Here is a 17,352-nt window from a genome sequence, read left to right on the forward strand (position 1 = left end):
GAGCTAGGAAGCCTGAGTATTGTGTACCATCAAAGTACTTTGGCAGGGCGGAACTCATAGCCGTGGTTGGCGTAACTAGTTGTACCCCGTCTGTACCGAGTACCTCCATACCTTTGCGTAACGGATAGCCTTCCTCTTTGCTCTACCGTTTGGATACCCAACCTCACTCTTTTATTATAACGGTCCTTTTATCACATTCGATTGATATACCTGGCCTTCGACCATCCAATACCGATCACCGCTCTTGGAGGGGTTTGTTCCTCGGTATCGCGTGCCCAGCCCGCTCTGGATGGCTTGATTGTTCCCCCGTGTGCCAGGGTTCTCAAAAGTGACGACGTAAGGACCTCACCGAAGAGACAACTCTCCGCCAACTTGAATTCATTGCTGACTCTCCAGCTGCCCTGGATCTCAGACTATCATCAAATTCCCGACCCACGCCATTGAAGCGACATCCGCGCCGGCCATAGTGCCATTCCACCGGGCCCGGTCTACGGCCGCACGTCACAACAATGTTGGAAGGAGTGGTCGCTAATCTACTTAACCGATTCCTTGGGATATACGTTAAGAACTTCGATGCGAAGCAGCTCAACATCGGAATCTGGTCGGGCGACGTCAAACTACGGAATCTCGAGCTGCGCCGCGAAGCGCTCGACCAGCTCCGCCTCCCTCTAAACGTCGTCGAAGGTCACCTCGGCGAGCTCACATTATCGATCCCCTGGTCTAATCTACGAGGAAAGCCGGTGAAGGTCGATATCGAAGATGTCTATTTGCTCGCAGCACCAAGAGAAGATGCGGACTACGATCCGGAGGAAGAGGAGCGGAGAGCGAATGTTCTCAAGATGGAGCGGATCGAGAGTGCTGAACTTTTGCGCGAGCGCAATGCAGAAGGCATGAGCCAGGAGGAGCAGCGCCGGAACCAGAGCTTCACACAGAGCATGATCACAGCCGTGGTGGACAACCTGCAGATCTCCATTAAGAATGTGCATTTCCGCTACGAGGACTCGATCGCTTCACCTGGACACCCGTTCGCTGTTGGTGTGACCCTGAAAGAGCTCAGTGCTGTCAGTACCGACGGGGATTGGAACCCGACCTTTATTCAATCAGACTCCAATGTCACCCATAAGCTGGCTGTTCTTGGAGCGCTGTCCGTATATTGGAATACAGATGCCACGCTCCTCGGAACCGGACGAGGCTCTGATATCGGTGCAGAAGCTCAAGGCATCAGCCGCGAAGAGTTGATGGAGAAGCTCAGAAGTGCGATAGATGCGGACGAGGGAAATCAGTTCATGCTTCGTCCCGTAAGTGGTCGTGCTGGTCTTGAAATGGACAAATCTGGCAAGCATGATCGTCCTGCCATCAAAGCGCGATTGCTTTTCGATGAACTTGGTTTTGTCCTGGACGATAATCAATACCGCGATGCGCTGATGTTGGTCGACCTCTTCCATTACTTTATTCGCCATCAAGAGTACAAGAAGATCCAACCCAAGGTCTCACCAAAAGAAAACCCCCGTGCATGGATGAGATTTGCTGGAGAGGCTGTGCTCAGCAAGATCCACGAGCGCAACAGACGCTGGACCTGGGGCTACATCAAGGAACGCAGGGATGATCGTATCGCGTACATCGCTTTGTTCAAGAAGAAAAAGAAGGAAGAACCCTTCACACCAGACGATACCAAGGAAATGGAGAGACTTGAGACGAAGCTCAGCTACGAGGATATCCGCTTCTGGCGATCACTTGCACGCAACCAATTACGAAAAGAGAACGTGGGCGTCAAGAAGCCCGCAGAACAACAATCATGGTCCGATTGGCTCTGGGGTGCCAAGAAGGAGGAGTCTGAGGAGGCTGCTATGACTGATGAACAACGACAGGAGTTGTACAACGCCATCGACTGGGATGAAAAGAAAGCCATTACCGAAAGCGTTGATGTACCACGTGAATGGGTTAAGCTCCAAGTCAATTGGAGTCTGAGAGCTGGCAGCTTCACCCTCAAAAAAGACCCCCATGGTGCGGCCAATGAAGTCATGAAGCTAGTATTCGACAACTTCCGAGCCAAGGCTCTTCAACGCCATGACTCCTATCTCCTTGACGTAGACCTTGGAGGATTGAAGATGTACGATGGTACCACCCCCGGAACTCTCTACCCACAGATTGTCAAGGTCAAAGATTCTCTCCCCGAACCAAAAGTACAGGAGGCAAGCGAAGATGACGATGACCTTGCCTCTCAAGCAAGCGCAGATGACCTCGAAGACGAAGACAGTCTGTTCCATCTGCAGCTTGAGAAGAACCCACTTGATAGCGACGCAGATTCAGCGGTCAAGGTTAAGCTCAAAAGTATTGAGGTCATTTACAACCCCAGATTCCTTGTTGGCATCGTCAAATTCTTCGAGCCACCTGAAAGACACATGGAGTCTATTGGTGCTCTGTTAGACACTGCAGGAGCCACCGTGGAAGGTCTGCGACAGCAAACCCGGGCCGGGTTAGAGTTTGCCCTTGAAGAGCACAAGAAAGTAGACGCCCAATTCGACATTCATGCACCCCTGATCATCGTCCCAGAGAGCATCACACAACCAAGTTCACTTTGCTTGATTGTCGACGCAGGTCACGCTAGTGTCAACAGTGAACTTGTCGACCGCCAGGCCATGCGAGACCTCCAGTCCAAACAAAAGCGGCAATACGAAGAGGAAGACTACAAACAACTCGAACATCTTCTGTACGATCGATTCCTAATCAAACTAGATTCCACACAAGTCCTCATTGGACCTGGCGTTGATGCAACCAAAGCACAACTGAACACCAATGTGGAATCCAGAAACTTTCATATCATCGACCGTATCAATGTCGATTTCGCCTTGGAGATGTGTATCGTGCCAAAGGTGACCCAGCTCACCCGCACACGTATTTCTGGACATCTACCAGAACTACATGCATCCATGTCAGATACCAAATACAAGGGTCTGATGAAACTGATCGATATTGCGATCCCCCAATTCGATGCAGGCAGCACTTCCTCTGACCCCAAGACTGCAGCTGCGGCCAAAGAAGATGCAGCCACACGAGCTAGATCAGCATCTTTCCATTCGTCGGCTCTTCGCGACCTTCCAGTTGTCGATGATGACGACGAAGCTGAAATGGCCATTGAGCAGTCTAAGAAGACCGTGGATACTCCCACCAACATTCATCGCCGAGATTTCGAGTTCAAATTCACGGTTGGTCGTCTTCGTGGTTCGCTCTCTCGCTCTGACCCCCATGATCCACAGAAGGATCATTTGCTGGTTGAATTGGTCGCTGAAGGGTTCGAGTTGGACTTCTACATGCGTCCCTATGACATGGTTGCTGAAGTTGTCCTGAAATCGTTGAGCGTGGATGATTACATCGAAGAAAATCCCCTTCCTGAGTTTAAGAGGATCATCTCGTCGAAGGGCTTCGATGCCGATGAAGATAAGGATCTCTTCCAGCTGAAGATGGTCCGGGTCAAGCCCGAGTCACCTGAGTTCGAATCAACGTACGAAGGTGTTGCTATGAACCTTGACATATCAGTTTCAACCATTAATCTTGTCGTGACGAGAAAGACTCTTCTCACGCTCTTGGACTTCATCCTCCTTACATTTACCAATCCCCAACAACCGGCCAACCAAAGCCCGGATGCAGAAAAAGCCATCGAAGGAACGCCCGCAGTGGAAGAAAAACCTCAGCCGGCTGGGAAACTTCGCATCAGGGCTAACCTGAAGAGTATTGCACTTATCCTCAACAACGATGGTGTCCGCTTGGCAACATTAAGTCTCCATACTGCCGATGTTGGAATCTTTCTCGTGGGTGCTTCTATGCTCATTCAGTCTCGAATCGGCAGTTTGACCCTGGTTGATGATGTAAACCTGGGCGCTGCAGAGGATTCTGATATTCGACGCCTCCTGACAATCGAAGGAGACAACTTCGCCGACTTCAAATATGAGACCTTTGACCCCGAAAGCGATACCTATCCCGGTTATGATTCTGAGGTCTATCTGCGGTCTGGTTCGATCAAGATCAACTTCTTGGAGGAGCCTTACCGGAAGATCATCAACTTCCTCGTCAAATTCGGCAAAATGCAGGCCATTTTCAATGCTGCTCGCCAGGCTGCCGCCAACCAGGCCAATTCATTGCAAGAGAATGCTTCGCGGATGCGACTTGATGTTGTTGTCAAGACCCCCATTGTGGTATTCCCACGCGCCATGATGGATGATCGCCCTCGAGACACGATCACTGCTCATCTTGGTGAGATCTATGCCAAGAACGAGTTCGTCCCTATGGACGAAGCAAAGGACAGCCCTGCTGTCAACGTGATCTCTACTGGTGTTCGGAATATTCGCCTCACCTCTAAATTCCATTTTGGGGATGGTACAGCCGAAGAGCTTGAGATGATTCAAAAGGTTAATCTCGACTTCAGTATCTGTTACTTGGAGCACCAGGCAAACAACCCCCGCCCGGATATGGAAATTGAGGGTTCTTTGTCCCCGATTAATCTTCGAATCTCCCAGAGCCAGCTTAAGTTCTTGCTCGAGTTGTCCAAGACGATACCAGGTGCCTTTGCCACCGACGCTGAGCAACAAGAGCTTGAGGCTATGGAGTCTCTGCCTTCTTCGGTGACTGAGCCCACGAGGGAGGCTACTTCGAAGGCCGTCCAGACACAGCAGGGACCAGAAGGACCGTCTACCAATGATAATGAGACCAAAGAGACATGGGTCCGACTGGACATGATTTTCAAGGTCGACAGTGTTGGGCTAGAGCTTATCCTCGCAAATGATAACCAACCTGTTGGCCGCCTTGAGGACTCGAGTCTATCCAAATTCTCGCTAAATGACACCAGAGTCAAGCTGCGTATGTTGACAGATGGCTCATTGGAGTCTGAGCTCCTCATCCATTCGTTCTCAATCCGCGATAGCCGCAAGCAGGATTCCAACAAGTTCAGAAACATTATGTCATTGATCAACAATGATGTTCAGCAGCAATTCATGGCGAGCGTCTCGATGTCTGGAGGAGCAGAGAAGCATCTCATCGCCATGTTGACAATTGACAGCCCTCGCATTATGTTTGCATTGGACTATCTGTCAGCTTTGCAGTCATTCAGCCAATCTGCATTTGCCTCCGAAGAACCAGCAGAGATCGTGGAGGAAGAGAGCGAGACACCTGAGGAGTCTGAGACAGGCTCCGTCACCGTTGCAAGCTCTGATAAGGCTGTTACCGAGGCTCCTTCTGGCGAGGCCGCAGGAGGGTCAATGACTGTTTCGTTCCGGGTGAACCTCGTCGATGCCCAAGTTATCATGGTGGCCAATCCTACCATTCCCCACTCTGAGGCTATCGTTCTTGGTACCAAGGAGGTCCTTATTTCCCACCAGAATGTCTCAACTTTACAGATCCAGAAGGTTGGCATGTTCTTGTGCCGCATGGATAAGTTTGAGACGTCTCGTCTCCGAATTTTGGATGACTTCACGCTTGAGATGTCTGTCGATAGCAGATCACAAGAAAAGGGATCTGCCTTGACTTCCATTGAAGTGCATCTTGAGCCTTTGGTTCTTCGTTTGTCTTTGCGTGATATTTTGATGGCCATTCAAATTGTCAACAAGGCTTCCGAGATGCGGGCCCAGAATGCCCAGCAGATCGAAGGCGGAGAAGCGAAGAAGCTTCCTGATGCCAAGAGCACTAGAGCACGCTCTGCTAGCAAGACATCCATGACCGTAGCCAACAGGACCCGGCGTCTGAGCCAGGCTGGCGGACATTACGATCAAGCAGCCACACCGCGAAGCTCGGTTGTCCTGAAGCGCGAGGAGCTGTCAGCCAAGATCGACGGTGTTCGAGTCATTCTGATTGGCGATCTGCATGATCTGCCATTGCTCGACTGGAGCGTTAAGAAGTTCAATGTTGATGTGCGCGACTGGTCGTCCACTCTTAACGCCGATACCAACTTTGAGACGTTCTTGAATGTGTACAACTTCTCAAAGTCGGCATGGGAGCCACTGATCGAGCCCTGGCAACTTGGTTTCCATATGGCCAAGGAGGTCAACCCGGATATCTTCTCGATCGATGCATACTCTCACAAGACTATGGAGCTCACCGTGACGTCTGCTACCATTGCACTCGCCTCTAAATCCTTCCAATTCCTTTCTACCGACGAGGATGTGCTTTCCAAACCCAGAGGCGCAGATGCTCCATACAGAATCCGTAACTACACTGGCTTCGATCTCCGTGTTTGGGCTGATGTTAACGCTGGAGAGGATGGCCCGGCAGCGAAGTTGACCGACGGAGAGGAATCGCCATGGCGATTTGAAGACTCCACTGCCATCCGTGAGACATTGACACCAGAAGGCCACGGTGGAGTTGTTGGCGTTAAGCTGGAGGGAAGTGGATTCGATAGTATCAGCCGCATTCCTGTGGTTCGCGAAGGCGAGACTGTATATGCCCTCAAGCCGAAACAGGAGAATGTCCTTCACCGGTTGCTCGTGGAGGTCAAACTGGGACAAGACAACGTGAAGTATATCACCTTCCGCTCGCCGCTTCTCATCGAGAACAACACACAGATCCCTGTCGAACTGGGTGTCTTCAGCCCTGGAGAAGGTCACTTGTTGAAGATTGAGAAGATCTTGCCCGGTGATGCTCGACCGGCACCTGTTGGATCAGCCTATCTTCACTCTGTCGTCATTCGACCTGATCAGGGCTTCGGATATGACTGGTCAAATGAACAACTATTCTGGAAGGACCTCATTCGTCGTCCCACGCGAACAGTCAAATGTGTTAGTGAAAGTGGACAACAGGCTCCGCCATTCTACTTCCAAGTCAATGCCACCTATGACAGCAAGAATTCGCTGACCGGAGTGTATCCCTACATGAGGGTCCGGATCTTTGCTCCTGTGGAAATTCAGAACCTGCTGCCGTACGATTTCAAGTACCGCATCTATGACAAGAACACCAAGAAGGATTGGACAAACTTCCTGCGAAAGGGTGGAGTGAGCCCAGTTCATGTTGTGGAGCTATCTCATCTTCTCTTGCTCAGCATTGATTTGGAGGATACGGTCTTCCGCCAAAGCGAATTCGCTATTGTCAACGGCAATGCCCATGACTACCGTAGAGAGCACACCTTGTCTCTCAAGGATGAACGAGGTCTTCAGCTGAAGTTGCAGCTTCACTACTTCAACATCCCCAACAGTGGCGGTGCTTTCAAGGTTTCTGTGTACAGTCCATATCTTGTTCTGAACAAGACCGGTCTTCCTATGGACATTCAGAGCAAGGCATTCCTCCAGTCGGCAAGAAATGCCGCTGGCCAAGGACTCAGAGTCGATCCCAGAGAGGGCGGTCGTGCGCTGCCATACATGTATTCCTATGCCAACGAGGATCAACGAAACCGATCTATCATGAAGGTCGGCGATTCCGCATGGAGCAAGCCACAGAGTTTCGAAGCCATCGGTAGTACCTTCGAGGTCGTCTTCCCCGACCGCCAAGGCAGATCCGAGTTCCATTCCGGTGTCTCTGTTGCCGAAGGCGAGGGCAAGTACAAGCTGACAAAGGTGGTTACCCTCGCCCCGAGATTCATTTTGAAGAGCAAGCTTAACGAGGATTTGTTGGTGCGCGAGCCGGGTTCGTCCAACGTTCTCCAGATCCAGAGTGGCGAGTTGGTTCCACTTCACTTCCTCCGCCAAGTCGCAGAGAAGCAGCTTTGCCTCTGTTTCCCAGGTGTCAACAACCAGTGGTCTTCCCCGTTCAACATTGCAGACGTTGGCACGGTCCACGTCAAGTTGGCCAAGGCTAATCAGCGACAGAAGCTGATCAAGGCTGATATCATCATGGAAGGAGCAACTCTCTTCTTGCACTTCAGTTTCGAATCTCGTAACTGGCCATTCTCGATGCGTAATGAAAGTGACACCGAGTTCATCTTCTACCAAGCCAACCCCAACGTGGAAGATGACGAAGATGACCAAACGAGCGGTTGGAGACCTATCCGATACCGCATTCCACCGCGCAGTATCATGCCTTACGCATGGGATTACCCAGCGACGAAGAACAAGTCGCTTGTGTTGACCTGCCAGGGCAAGGAGCGACACATCAAGCTTGCTGAAATTGGTAACCTGATCCCAATGCGGATTCCGCCGTCACAGCCTGGTGGGTACCAGAAGATTATCGATATCAACATTGCTGCCGATGGTCCCACTCAGACTCTTGTGCTGTCCAATTTCAAGCCCTCAAAGAGTATGTACAAGCAACAAAGAGGCCAGTCTTCGCAGACCGGTACGGGTACTGGATTCGAGGTCAAGGAAATGAACTCGGATGTCAATTTCAAGGCCCAGCTTCGTCTTGGTGGAATTGGTATCTCTTTGATCAACCAGAACCTGAAGGAGCTGCTCTATCTCACCTTCCGCGAGATTGAGATCAAGTTCAGGGAGTCGAGATTGTATCAGACTCTCAACACTACGATCAAGTGGATCCAGATCGATAATCAGCTCTATGGAGGCATCTTCCCCATCTTGCTTTACCCCAGTGTTGTTCCAAAGACTGGCAAGGAGATGGAGGCACACCCAATTTTCCATGCAATGGTTACCCGGGTCAAGGACGACTCCTATGGTGTCCTGTACATCAAGTATGCTACGCTTCTCCTGCAGCAAATGACTCTCGAACTGGATGAAGACTTCGTCTTTGCCATGCTTGACTTTGTCAAGATCCCCGGTGCATCATGGACCGAAGAGCAAGAGGGCAAACTGTGCGACGAAGACCTCAACATCCCAGAGCCTCAACAGGCAGACAATGGTCAGGATGTGTACTTTGAGCTTTTGCACCTCCAGCCTATGCAAATGGACATTTCGTTCATGCGCACTGAGCGTGTCAACGTGGAGGACGCCATGCAGCCTTCTAACCCATTGATGTTCTTCGTCAATGTGATGACAATGTCGATGGGCAATGTCAACGATGCCCCCGTCCGGCTCAATGCCCTGATGCTCGAGAATGCCCGTGTTTCCTTCCCCAGACTGGTCGGCAACATCCGCGCGCACTACACTCAAGAATTCCTGCGCCAGATCCACATCATTCTCGGCTCGGCTGATTTCCTGGGTAATCCTGTCGGGTTATTCAACAACGTCAGTTCCGGTGTTGCTGCCATCTTCTACGAGCCATACCAAGGTTTGGTCATGACGGATCGACCCCAAGAACTTGGCATTGGTATCGCCAAGGGTGCTACGAGCTTCGTCAAGAAATCTGTCTTTGGTTTCTCCGATAGTATGGCTAAGCTCACTGGAAGTATGTCCAAGGGTCTCGCAGCCGCTACCCTCGATAAAGAGTTCCAAACTCAGCGACGGATGTCCAAGGTCCGCAATCGTCCAAAGCACGCGCTGTACGGAATCACGGCTGGTGGTAATGCCTTTGCCACCAGCTTGGCCAGTGGTATCGGTGGTTTGGCACGCCATCCATTGCAGGGCGCCGAGAAGGAAGGTATCCAAGGATTTTTCAAGGGTGTTGGAAAGGGCGTTCTTGGACTGGCTACCAAGCCGGCAATTGGCGCTTTCGACCTTGCCTCTAGTAGGTCAACTCACATTCTTCATTTGATGTTCGCAACTAACAGGTTTTCTTCGCAGACCTTGCCGAAGGTGTCCGCAACACCACTACCGTCTTCGACGCCGAGGGTCTTGATCGCGTTCGACTGACCCGTTTCATTGGCACTGACGGCATCGTCCGCCCCTACTCCCAGCGGGAAGCCCTCGGCCAATTCTGGCTGAAGACGACCGACGACGGCAAGTACTTCAACGAGGATTACATCGCCCATCTGGAACTTCCCGGCCGAGACATGCTAGTCCTATTGACCTACGCGAGCATCATGCTCGTTCGCACAAAGAAGCTCTACACAGAGTGGGACATCCGTCTTACAGACATTCAGACCATTTCCAAGGAGCGCACGGGAATGAGCATTACTCTCAAGGGAGGTGCTAATGGACCTTTCATCCCGGTCCAGGACGAGAGTTCACGGAACTGGCTGTATAGACAGATTGCTGTCGGTGAGTACCCTACCACTGCACTGCATGCATGATCCAAGCTAACTGGTCCCTTTTCTAGCGGTCAATGCTTTCAACGAGAAATATAATGCTCGGGGATAGAGAATGAGAGGTATCCGTATGGGTTTTCTAATGATATCATGAGATGACATGCTTTCATTTTTCATTTTTGGGCGGGACTATGGAGTGACTAAGAGCATATATCGAAGGATTGCTCTTGCGCTTCGTTTCCCGTCTATTCACGTACATAACTTGCTTAATGTTTTCGTTCCGTCCTGTTTGGCCTTGATTGCTTTTTTGTACAAAGCGCTGAATGACTTTATTTTAATTGTGATTGTTGTAGAGTAGAAATTGAATCCATTGCCAAATGCTTTGATTGGAAATGCAATCAAACTAATCCTATGCTTCGGCAAGTGGGACCGAATACGAGAACTGACACCTGAGTCATCTGGAGCTATATCCCGCTCGTAACCGTCAGAACTCCCATAGGTTCTCTTATAAACCCATATTCCCTGGTTTCTGATTCAAGTCGACTTCACCTTGACAAGTCCCCTCATCATGGCTACCCAATTCCCAGACTACCACCTCGTCGGGCTCTACACCCGGTACTCCAGTAAGTCCACCAAACCCAACCCTATGAATCACCACTAAGGAAAACCAAAAGGTTGGACAGCCCGCGTGGAAGCCGTACTGGAATACTTCAAGATCCCCCACACACACCAGTTCATCAAACTCTCCGAGGTATCCCAATACACCCAACTCATCCCGAACATCTAGCACATGAATCCCATACTCACGAACCAACCTAACCACGAACCCAATCCAAATAGACAAAAGCCCACTCCCCAACCGGCCTAGTCCCAATCCTGCACATCAAATCCCTAAACACAACAATAACAGACAGCCTCTCAATCTGCGAATTCCTAGCAGAATCACACCCAGACCTCCCCCTCTGGCCAAAAGACCGCAAATTACGCGCCCTGGCCCGCTCCGCGGCGTCACAGATGCATTCCGGCTTCGCTGTGTTGCGGAATACGTTTCATACGAACTTTCTCGCGCGGTATACGGGTAATGTGCCTATTTCCAGTGATGCAGTTGCCGAGATAGAGAAGATGTTTGGGATCTGGGAGGCTGCTAGGACTGTTACTAAGGAGAGACTTGCTGAACTTGGGGAAGTTGATGAAGGGTTCTTGTTTGGGGGGTTTAGTATTGCTGATGCTTTCTTTTGGCCGATTCTTTGGGTATGTCCGTCCCTTCTTGTTTGCCTCCCCCTTGGTGGTGGGTTGCTGACTTGGTTGCCATTTAGCGATTCCGCTCCTACGGTGTTCCTTTGGATACTGCCGGACCTGATGCTCTTGCTTGGATGGAGAAGATGTGGAATGATCCTGTTTTTAGGGCTTTGGGGGATCGGTATTATGGTCAGGCTAAGGATCCTGAGTCGCAGATTGCTCATTATGATGATATCTACCGGGGTAGGGAGGATATCCAATATAGTCTCTTCCCGCAAGATTGGGCTTTTTCTTTCCTGGGAAGTGAGAGGGATTTCCATGTTTCCATGTGATTTTGGATTAATTACTGATTCTATAGTTCAAGTTGTTAATGGCATACATAAGTTTCACAGGAGAAGCCATGCATGTGATATTATGTTATGAATAGTAAGCAAAGTATCGTGTACAGCTCTGGGGGTTGTATGTACACTGAGGTCAAATCACAGGGGGGGGCTCCAATAATGATGTGCAAGCAATAGACAGTCAGTGCATGAGACGGAGAGAATGTATCACGGGCAGAATTCGACGTATAGGAAAACAAACTCAACCATACTATACAACGGCAGGGTTAACAAGAGTAGGGAACATAATACCATACAAGGAAGAGACCCAAGACTGTAGACCGTGGAATCCAGTCCGTTCATCTCCCTCGGGTGGTTCTGGTTCATTCTGAAATTCCACAGGCGAGACCTGGCTCCGAGCAGTGGCATATGTATTTCGATAACTCACCACGTCGAGAGTCTCATTCGCTTCCTCGTTATCAGTGCTGCCCAGACAGCAGCTTTGACATATTTGGGCTTTGACCCAAGACAGGGCATTTGAGCATGTCGAAATGCCAGCATTCGGTTCGTCGTCCCCGCCACCTCGGACGGCCATTATGAGGACGGATTGGAGATGTGAGGGGTTTGATGGTTGATGATCTCCGATTACCCTTGTCTCAAGGACGGAAATTTCAACTGGCACTGCAGATGTAGCACTTCTGGGTGATCCATCCAGACCATACAGATTCTGTGGCAGTCGAAGAAGTGCGGAGGGTCTAGGCTGCCCCGGTCGACGGATCGTAAGAGGAGGTGGGTCCGAAGGAAGAGGAGCACCGCGAGATAATAGTCGGCGTCTGTGCGAAGAACGAGCCTGAACAGGTCTGCTAGAGCGACGAGAAGTCTCCTTCACATACGCAGCCTCAATATCAGCCTCGTGACCTTGATAAACAGCAGCAGGACTCGCAACAGGAAGAAAGCGCTCATGAAACGGATGTTCATTCAATTGGCGCGCGACATTCATTCCATGGCCACTCTGTCGATACGGAAACCGACCTTGCACAAGGGTTCCGTCTTCAGCTCTTCCAATTCCAACGACAGAATGCTGATTGATTCGCGACGTCGGAGGAGATAAACCGAAGAATCGTCTCAGGCTGTCAATGTAAGAACTGGTCCGTTCATCCCCATACCCAGCATCTCTACCCAAGCGTGGACTATTCTCTCGGGCCATGAACCGGGCAGAGTAACACATGGCCTCGGGGGTACCGAACGACGGAAGACCAGGAGGTGTAGGCGATCTTTCCGGTGGAGGGTATCGAGGTTGAGCAGGTGCCACCGCAACACCCATATTCGCCGGCCACCGTGGTCTGTGAGAGTGGTTGTCATTCGCCCCGAGTGAAACAGCCTTACGATGTGACCGGCGAGAAGTTGAGGCTCGCTGTGTGGTAGATTCATTCAACGACGGCTTGAACCGGCGTGGAGTCTGCCCATATTGCTCCGATAACATTTTCGACCGATGTCCTATTCTCTTTGCTATCCGCGCTGGTCTCCCTCGCTTTGTTGGATCGCCCGAGGGGCAAGGGCCGTCTTGTGAACCCGTTGGAACGAACATAGCCATGTTCTCTGCCAGACCTTGTTCGTGGGCGGGATTTTGGTGAGTAAGAGAGGCGTCGAAGCGAGAGTGGGATTCAATCGGGGTGTGGACTCTGCTGGCGTTGTATATGTTTCTGTCATCACTTTGCATAGACCCTGACGAATCGAGATTATCGTATGACGGTGAGAGGGAGTCTGAATCTCGAAGTCGGTTTCCGTGCCGGAGACTCTGTGATGCCGAGAAAAACTGGGAGGGTGGATTACTGCATTGGTAGACTTTTCCTCGACGTTGGATCGCAGTCATCTTGAGGGCCAAAGAGCGAAACCCAGTATAGAAATATAGACAATATGCATACGAGAGAGGCGGGAGCAAGATTGACTGAAAAGGGACCGTGATTTCCTATCCTTCATCGTGCCTGCCAAATGCGAATATTATACACAACAGTCTATATGTACACTTCTCTTCAAACGCTCAAATCCCGAAATGTAGAATGTCATGATCATAACGGAGTACCGCCGGAGCTGGGCATCTTGCCCGTCACCTGCGCATGCTCCTTTCTTAGGGCTCGCAGCAATCCCTCGATTCTGCGACGCTCTTCTTGTTCGGCCTGGAGAGAGTGAGTCAACTGAGACATGGAATACGTTGGAAGAAACTCACCCTCAAAATCTTCATATTCTCGTTACGTGTGTCACGCATCATCTTCTTGAACTCGTTCTTGAGAACCATTGTAGATGTCGTCTCGGAAGCACCATCACGACCCACAGATGTGGGACTACTCAAGTTCATCCAGCTAATACGTTCTTCTGCGAGTTGGGTCTCCAGCTGCTCGCAGCGGTCCCGGAGACTATCGATGAAGCTTTCAAAGCGCTCACGTTCCTTCTCGAATTCAATGCTGGCCTTGGTCATGGCTTCATAGTCATCAATGGTCTCGCGAAGCTCCCTTTCGAGGGTATCTGCCCGTTGCTGGAGATCGCCGCCTCCGCGCTGGCTCTTGAGTAAAGCGAGTTCCTCAGTGAGCTCAATGTTTCGAGTAACTAGAGCATCGTTCTCCTTCTGAACACTGGGATTGGAGGCAACCTCAGCAGCACGCTCAGCCCGAGTGCCATATGCACCATCCAGCTCTGCCTTGACCATAGTAAGTTCAGTGGTGACCCGCACAATCTCGCCTTCGAGCTCGGTCATCTCATTCTGCAGGCGAGTTGTGTTGGCGTCTGATTGCGCACGCTGATCATCGGCCTCCTTAACACGGGCATCGGATTGGTTACGGATTTGTTCGATGGCGGCTTCGAGCTGGGCGACCTCTTGCTCTGCGCGCTCGCGAGCTTCCAGTGCTTCTCCGTCTCTAGAGGTGTCATTCTGCATCGATCCGATGATGTCTTCCAGACGCTTCACCTCGCTCTCTGCGCGCTCACGAGCCTCTCTAGCGTCCTCAGCCTGGGCAACGGAGTCGCGCTTCATGGATTCCATGACGACCTGTAGACGAGTGACCTCACTTTCTGCATGGTCACGGGCATTTCTGATGTCTTCATGCTGGACAGCAGTGTCATTCTGCAGCGAGTCAATGATGTCCTCAAGACGCTTGACCTCGCTTTCCGCGTGGTCACGAGACTCCTTGATCTCTTTGGTTTGAGCATCGCTATCATTTTGCATCGACTCAATGACAACCTGCAGGCGAGTCACCTCGCTTTCGGCATGATCGCGCGCGATTATAGCCTCAGAGTGAGCAGCAGACTCGGTCTGCATAGATTCGATGACATCCTGCAGACGCTTCACCTCGCTCTCTGCGCGGTAAAGCGATTCCTTCATCTCTTCAGTCTGGGCAGAATGTTTGTGCTGCATCGTTTGGATAACAGTTTCTAGTCGCTCCACTTCTTCTTCGGCACGGTCACGAGCATCGCTGACCTCCTTAGACTTCGCACCGGTATCCTTCTGTAGCGTTTCAACGAGGATGGCGAGACGTTGGACTTCGCCTTCTGCGCGGTCGCGAGCATCACTAACTTCCAAGGCTCGAGCCTCAGTGTCTCTCTCTAGAGATTCAATTTCACCCTGCAGACGCTTGACCTCAGCCTCGGCGTGATCCTGGGCATCGCGAGCTTCACTGACTTCGTTGATCCTGGCATCAGATTCAAGATGCAACGAGTTGACAACACTCTGCAAGCGCGCAACCTCACCCTCAGTCTGAACAAGAGCAGCCTTTGCTTCTTCTTGAGAAGAGCCACTGTGGCGCATGGCTTCGAGCTGTTCCAGAACCAGAGCCAGCTCCTCGCGGTTGGCATTCCCCTCGCGCTCGGAGACTTCCAGGTCCCTGCGCACGTGGGTCAACTGCTCAGTCAAATCACCGATATGGGCATCTCGCTCAGCATCTGACTTGGAGTTAAGCTCGCGCTGCTGTTGGATTTGGGTTGTGAGGATGCTCTTCTGCTCCAACACGCCATCTACCCGGCTCTCCAGACCATCAACACCAGTTTGAAGGTAAGAGAGTTGCTCCTCTAGTCCATCACCATGGTTGGCATCAGGAGGCGGAGGCAATGTCGGTGAACGTGTCAAGCCAAACCGATCAACGATAGTCTGCACCCGGTTGTTGATCTCGGTGAGTTTGGTCTTCCAGGCGCTTTCGGCCTCTGGAGTGACCTCGCTCACAGCCACAGGAGCTGGAGCTTCGGTTCCCGTGTGCAATACAAGATTGTTCATACCATTCTGGATGTATGCCAGGTGCGCATCGACTGTTGCTGTGGGATTGACCGGGTCGCCATTCGCAGCTGGGTGAGGCGGAGGGTCGATGAATTCACCGGGGTTGGACTGGATCATCATATCGTGCATACGTTCACTGAGTTCCTCCAGTCGTCTCTCGGTCGCCTGCATGGCTTCAGTATTCATGGCCGCAGCGGCATTCGTCTCAATTCTGCCGTGCACGCCAAAGCTATCCAAATGTTCGGTCGTCCGGTAAAGACTGCGATCGTCGAATTCGTGTGCGTCGTAAATACTTTCTGAACCACCCAGAGCAGGGTTCTTCGGTCCCTTCTTCAGACCCTTGTGTGTCATCTGCAGCACACCTGCGGTATGCTCCAGCAAACGCTGGTTGATCTTCTGAGATCTCGTTTCCAGCTTCCACAGCTCCTGCGCTAGCTCTTCACATTTCCGCTGGCTCACCGCGAGCTCTGAATCACTCTTGTCCAGCGCCTCCGAAGTACCACTCCGTCCGAAAATACTGCGACTCCGCCGGTGTGTGGTTCCATTCGCGCCGTACTCGCCGCTACTCCGCGGACTGGGCGGGCTGTAAAGTCGGCCGAGCGATTGAGCAGCATCGCGGAGTTTCGTTTCCAGCGCTAATTTCCGCTTCGTGCCTTCGATGCGACTGGAAAGTACTGTCTTTTCCCTTTTCAATTCCTCCACCTCGTCAAAGGACAGCACTTCATAGTTCACACTATCTCCGATGGCGGTCTCGGTCAACAAGTACATTGTCACGGGGTCGTTGGCATGCAAGAGAGCCGAGCTGCGCGGGTGGGACGGGTTGAGCTGTAAGTAAAGCGAACACAATTAGCCGGAATCGCTCTTTGGGATTGGATCTGCCTGTTCTATCCTGTCCTGTCTCAACCTACCGGGTTATACCGCGACCGGTCATCATGCTGGGGGTCTAGAGCATCCCGATACCCATCAACAAGCGACGTGCCATGAACCGGTGCCGGGGCGTCGGAGGCGGTCATGGTGGATAGGTATCGAGGGTCTCCATAGGAAGACTGACTGTCGCGGATACTGTTCATGGTGGACCACTTCAATGATCAATAGTGTGTGGTTCGGTTCGGGGAGGGGGTTCAGGGACAGGGGCCGCGCATTATGGGGTTTCAGGCGCCAAAGTCTGTTGCGTCGCAGGTTGGTGGAAAAGAAAAAGACAGTGATCAGAATAAGGAGAGGTGGAGCGGACTCTCAGTTTAGCGCAGTTAAAAGATGGCGGGGAGTGAAGGAGAGGATCTGCATTTCAGCCACGGCAAATTTTGGATGTGTTCGGAGAATTGAAGTGATGGATCAACTCAGGTTCATTGTAATATAAGTCAACTTAGCTAAGTTCGACATGTAAGATGGGCTGAAAGTATACAGGAGAAATAAAAGCTTCGTATTCGTACCCCTGAAGAATGCAAGCGGAGCCACTCCGTATCAAGAATATCCATGGATGGTTTGTTTCAAGGAACGACTGGAGAGTTCCCCACTATAAACATCAAGACAAATGCATA

General features: G+C 51.3%; 4 protein-coding genes across 4 annotated transcripts; 2 read left to right on the forward strand and 2 right to left on the reverse strand.

Moving 5' to 3' along the window:
- Positions 1 to 509: 509 nt before the first annotated feature.
- On the forward strand, positions 510 to 10,106 carry N7508_007813 (membrane morphogenesis protein VPS13; the record flags this gene model as incomplete). Its single annotated transcript, XM_058465877.1, has 3 exons — positions 510 to 9,534; positions 9,591 to 10,007; positions 10,066 to 10,106. 3 exons carry the CDS (start codon positions 510 to 512, stop codon positions 10,104 to 10,106), a joined length of 9,483 nt encoding a protein of 3,160 aa, XP_058317205.1.
- Positions 10,107 to 10,562: 456 nt separating this feature from the next.
- N7508_007814 (glutathione S-transferase) lies at positions 10,563 to 11,565 on the forward strand (the record flags this gene model as incomplete). The annotated part of the gene is made up of 4 exons (XM_058465878.1): positions 10,563 to 10,617; positions 10,669 to 10,745; positions 10,835 to 11,245; positions 11,311 to 11,565. The coding sequence occupies 4 exons, from the start codon at positions 10,563 to 10,565 to the stop codon at positions 11,563 to 11,565; spliced, it is 798 nt and encodes a 265-aa protein (XP_058317206.1).
- A 259-nt stretch (positions 11,566 to 11,824) lies between these two features.
- Positions 11,825 to 13,426, reverse strand: N7508_007815 (uncharacterized protein; the record flags this gene model as incomplete). Its single annotated transcript, XM_058465879.1, has 1 exon — positions 11,825 to 13,426. The coding sequence occupies one exon, from the start codon at positions 13,424 to 13,426 to the stop codon at positions 11,825 to 11,827; it is 1,602 nt and encodes a 533-aa protein (XP_058317207.1).
- A 196-nt stretch (positions 13,427 to 13,622) lies between these two features.
- N7508_007816 (involucrin repeat protein) lies at positions 13,623 to 16,884 on the reverse strand (the record flags this gene model as incomplete). Its single annotated transcript, XM_058465880.1, has 3 exons — positions 13,623 to 13,730; positions 13,781 to 16,639; positions 16,723 to 16,884. The coding sequence occupies 3 exons, from the start codon at positions 16,882 to 16,884 to the stop codon at positions 13,623 to 13,625; spliced, it is 3,129 nt and encodes a 1,042-aa protein (XP_058317208.1).
- Positions 16,885 to 17,352: the final 468 nt, after the last annotated feature.

Source organism: Penicillium antarcticum (genome assembly GCF_028974205.1).
Source record: "Penicillium antarcticum strain IBT 31339 chromosome Unknown utg000008l_segment0_segment0, whole genome shotgun sequence".
Classification (NCBI taxonomy): Eukaryota; Fungi; Ascomycota; class Eurotiomycetes; order Eurotiales; family Aspergillaceae; genus Penicillium; species Penicillium antarcticum.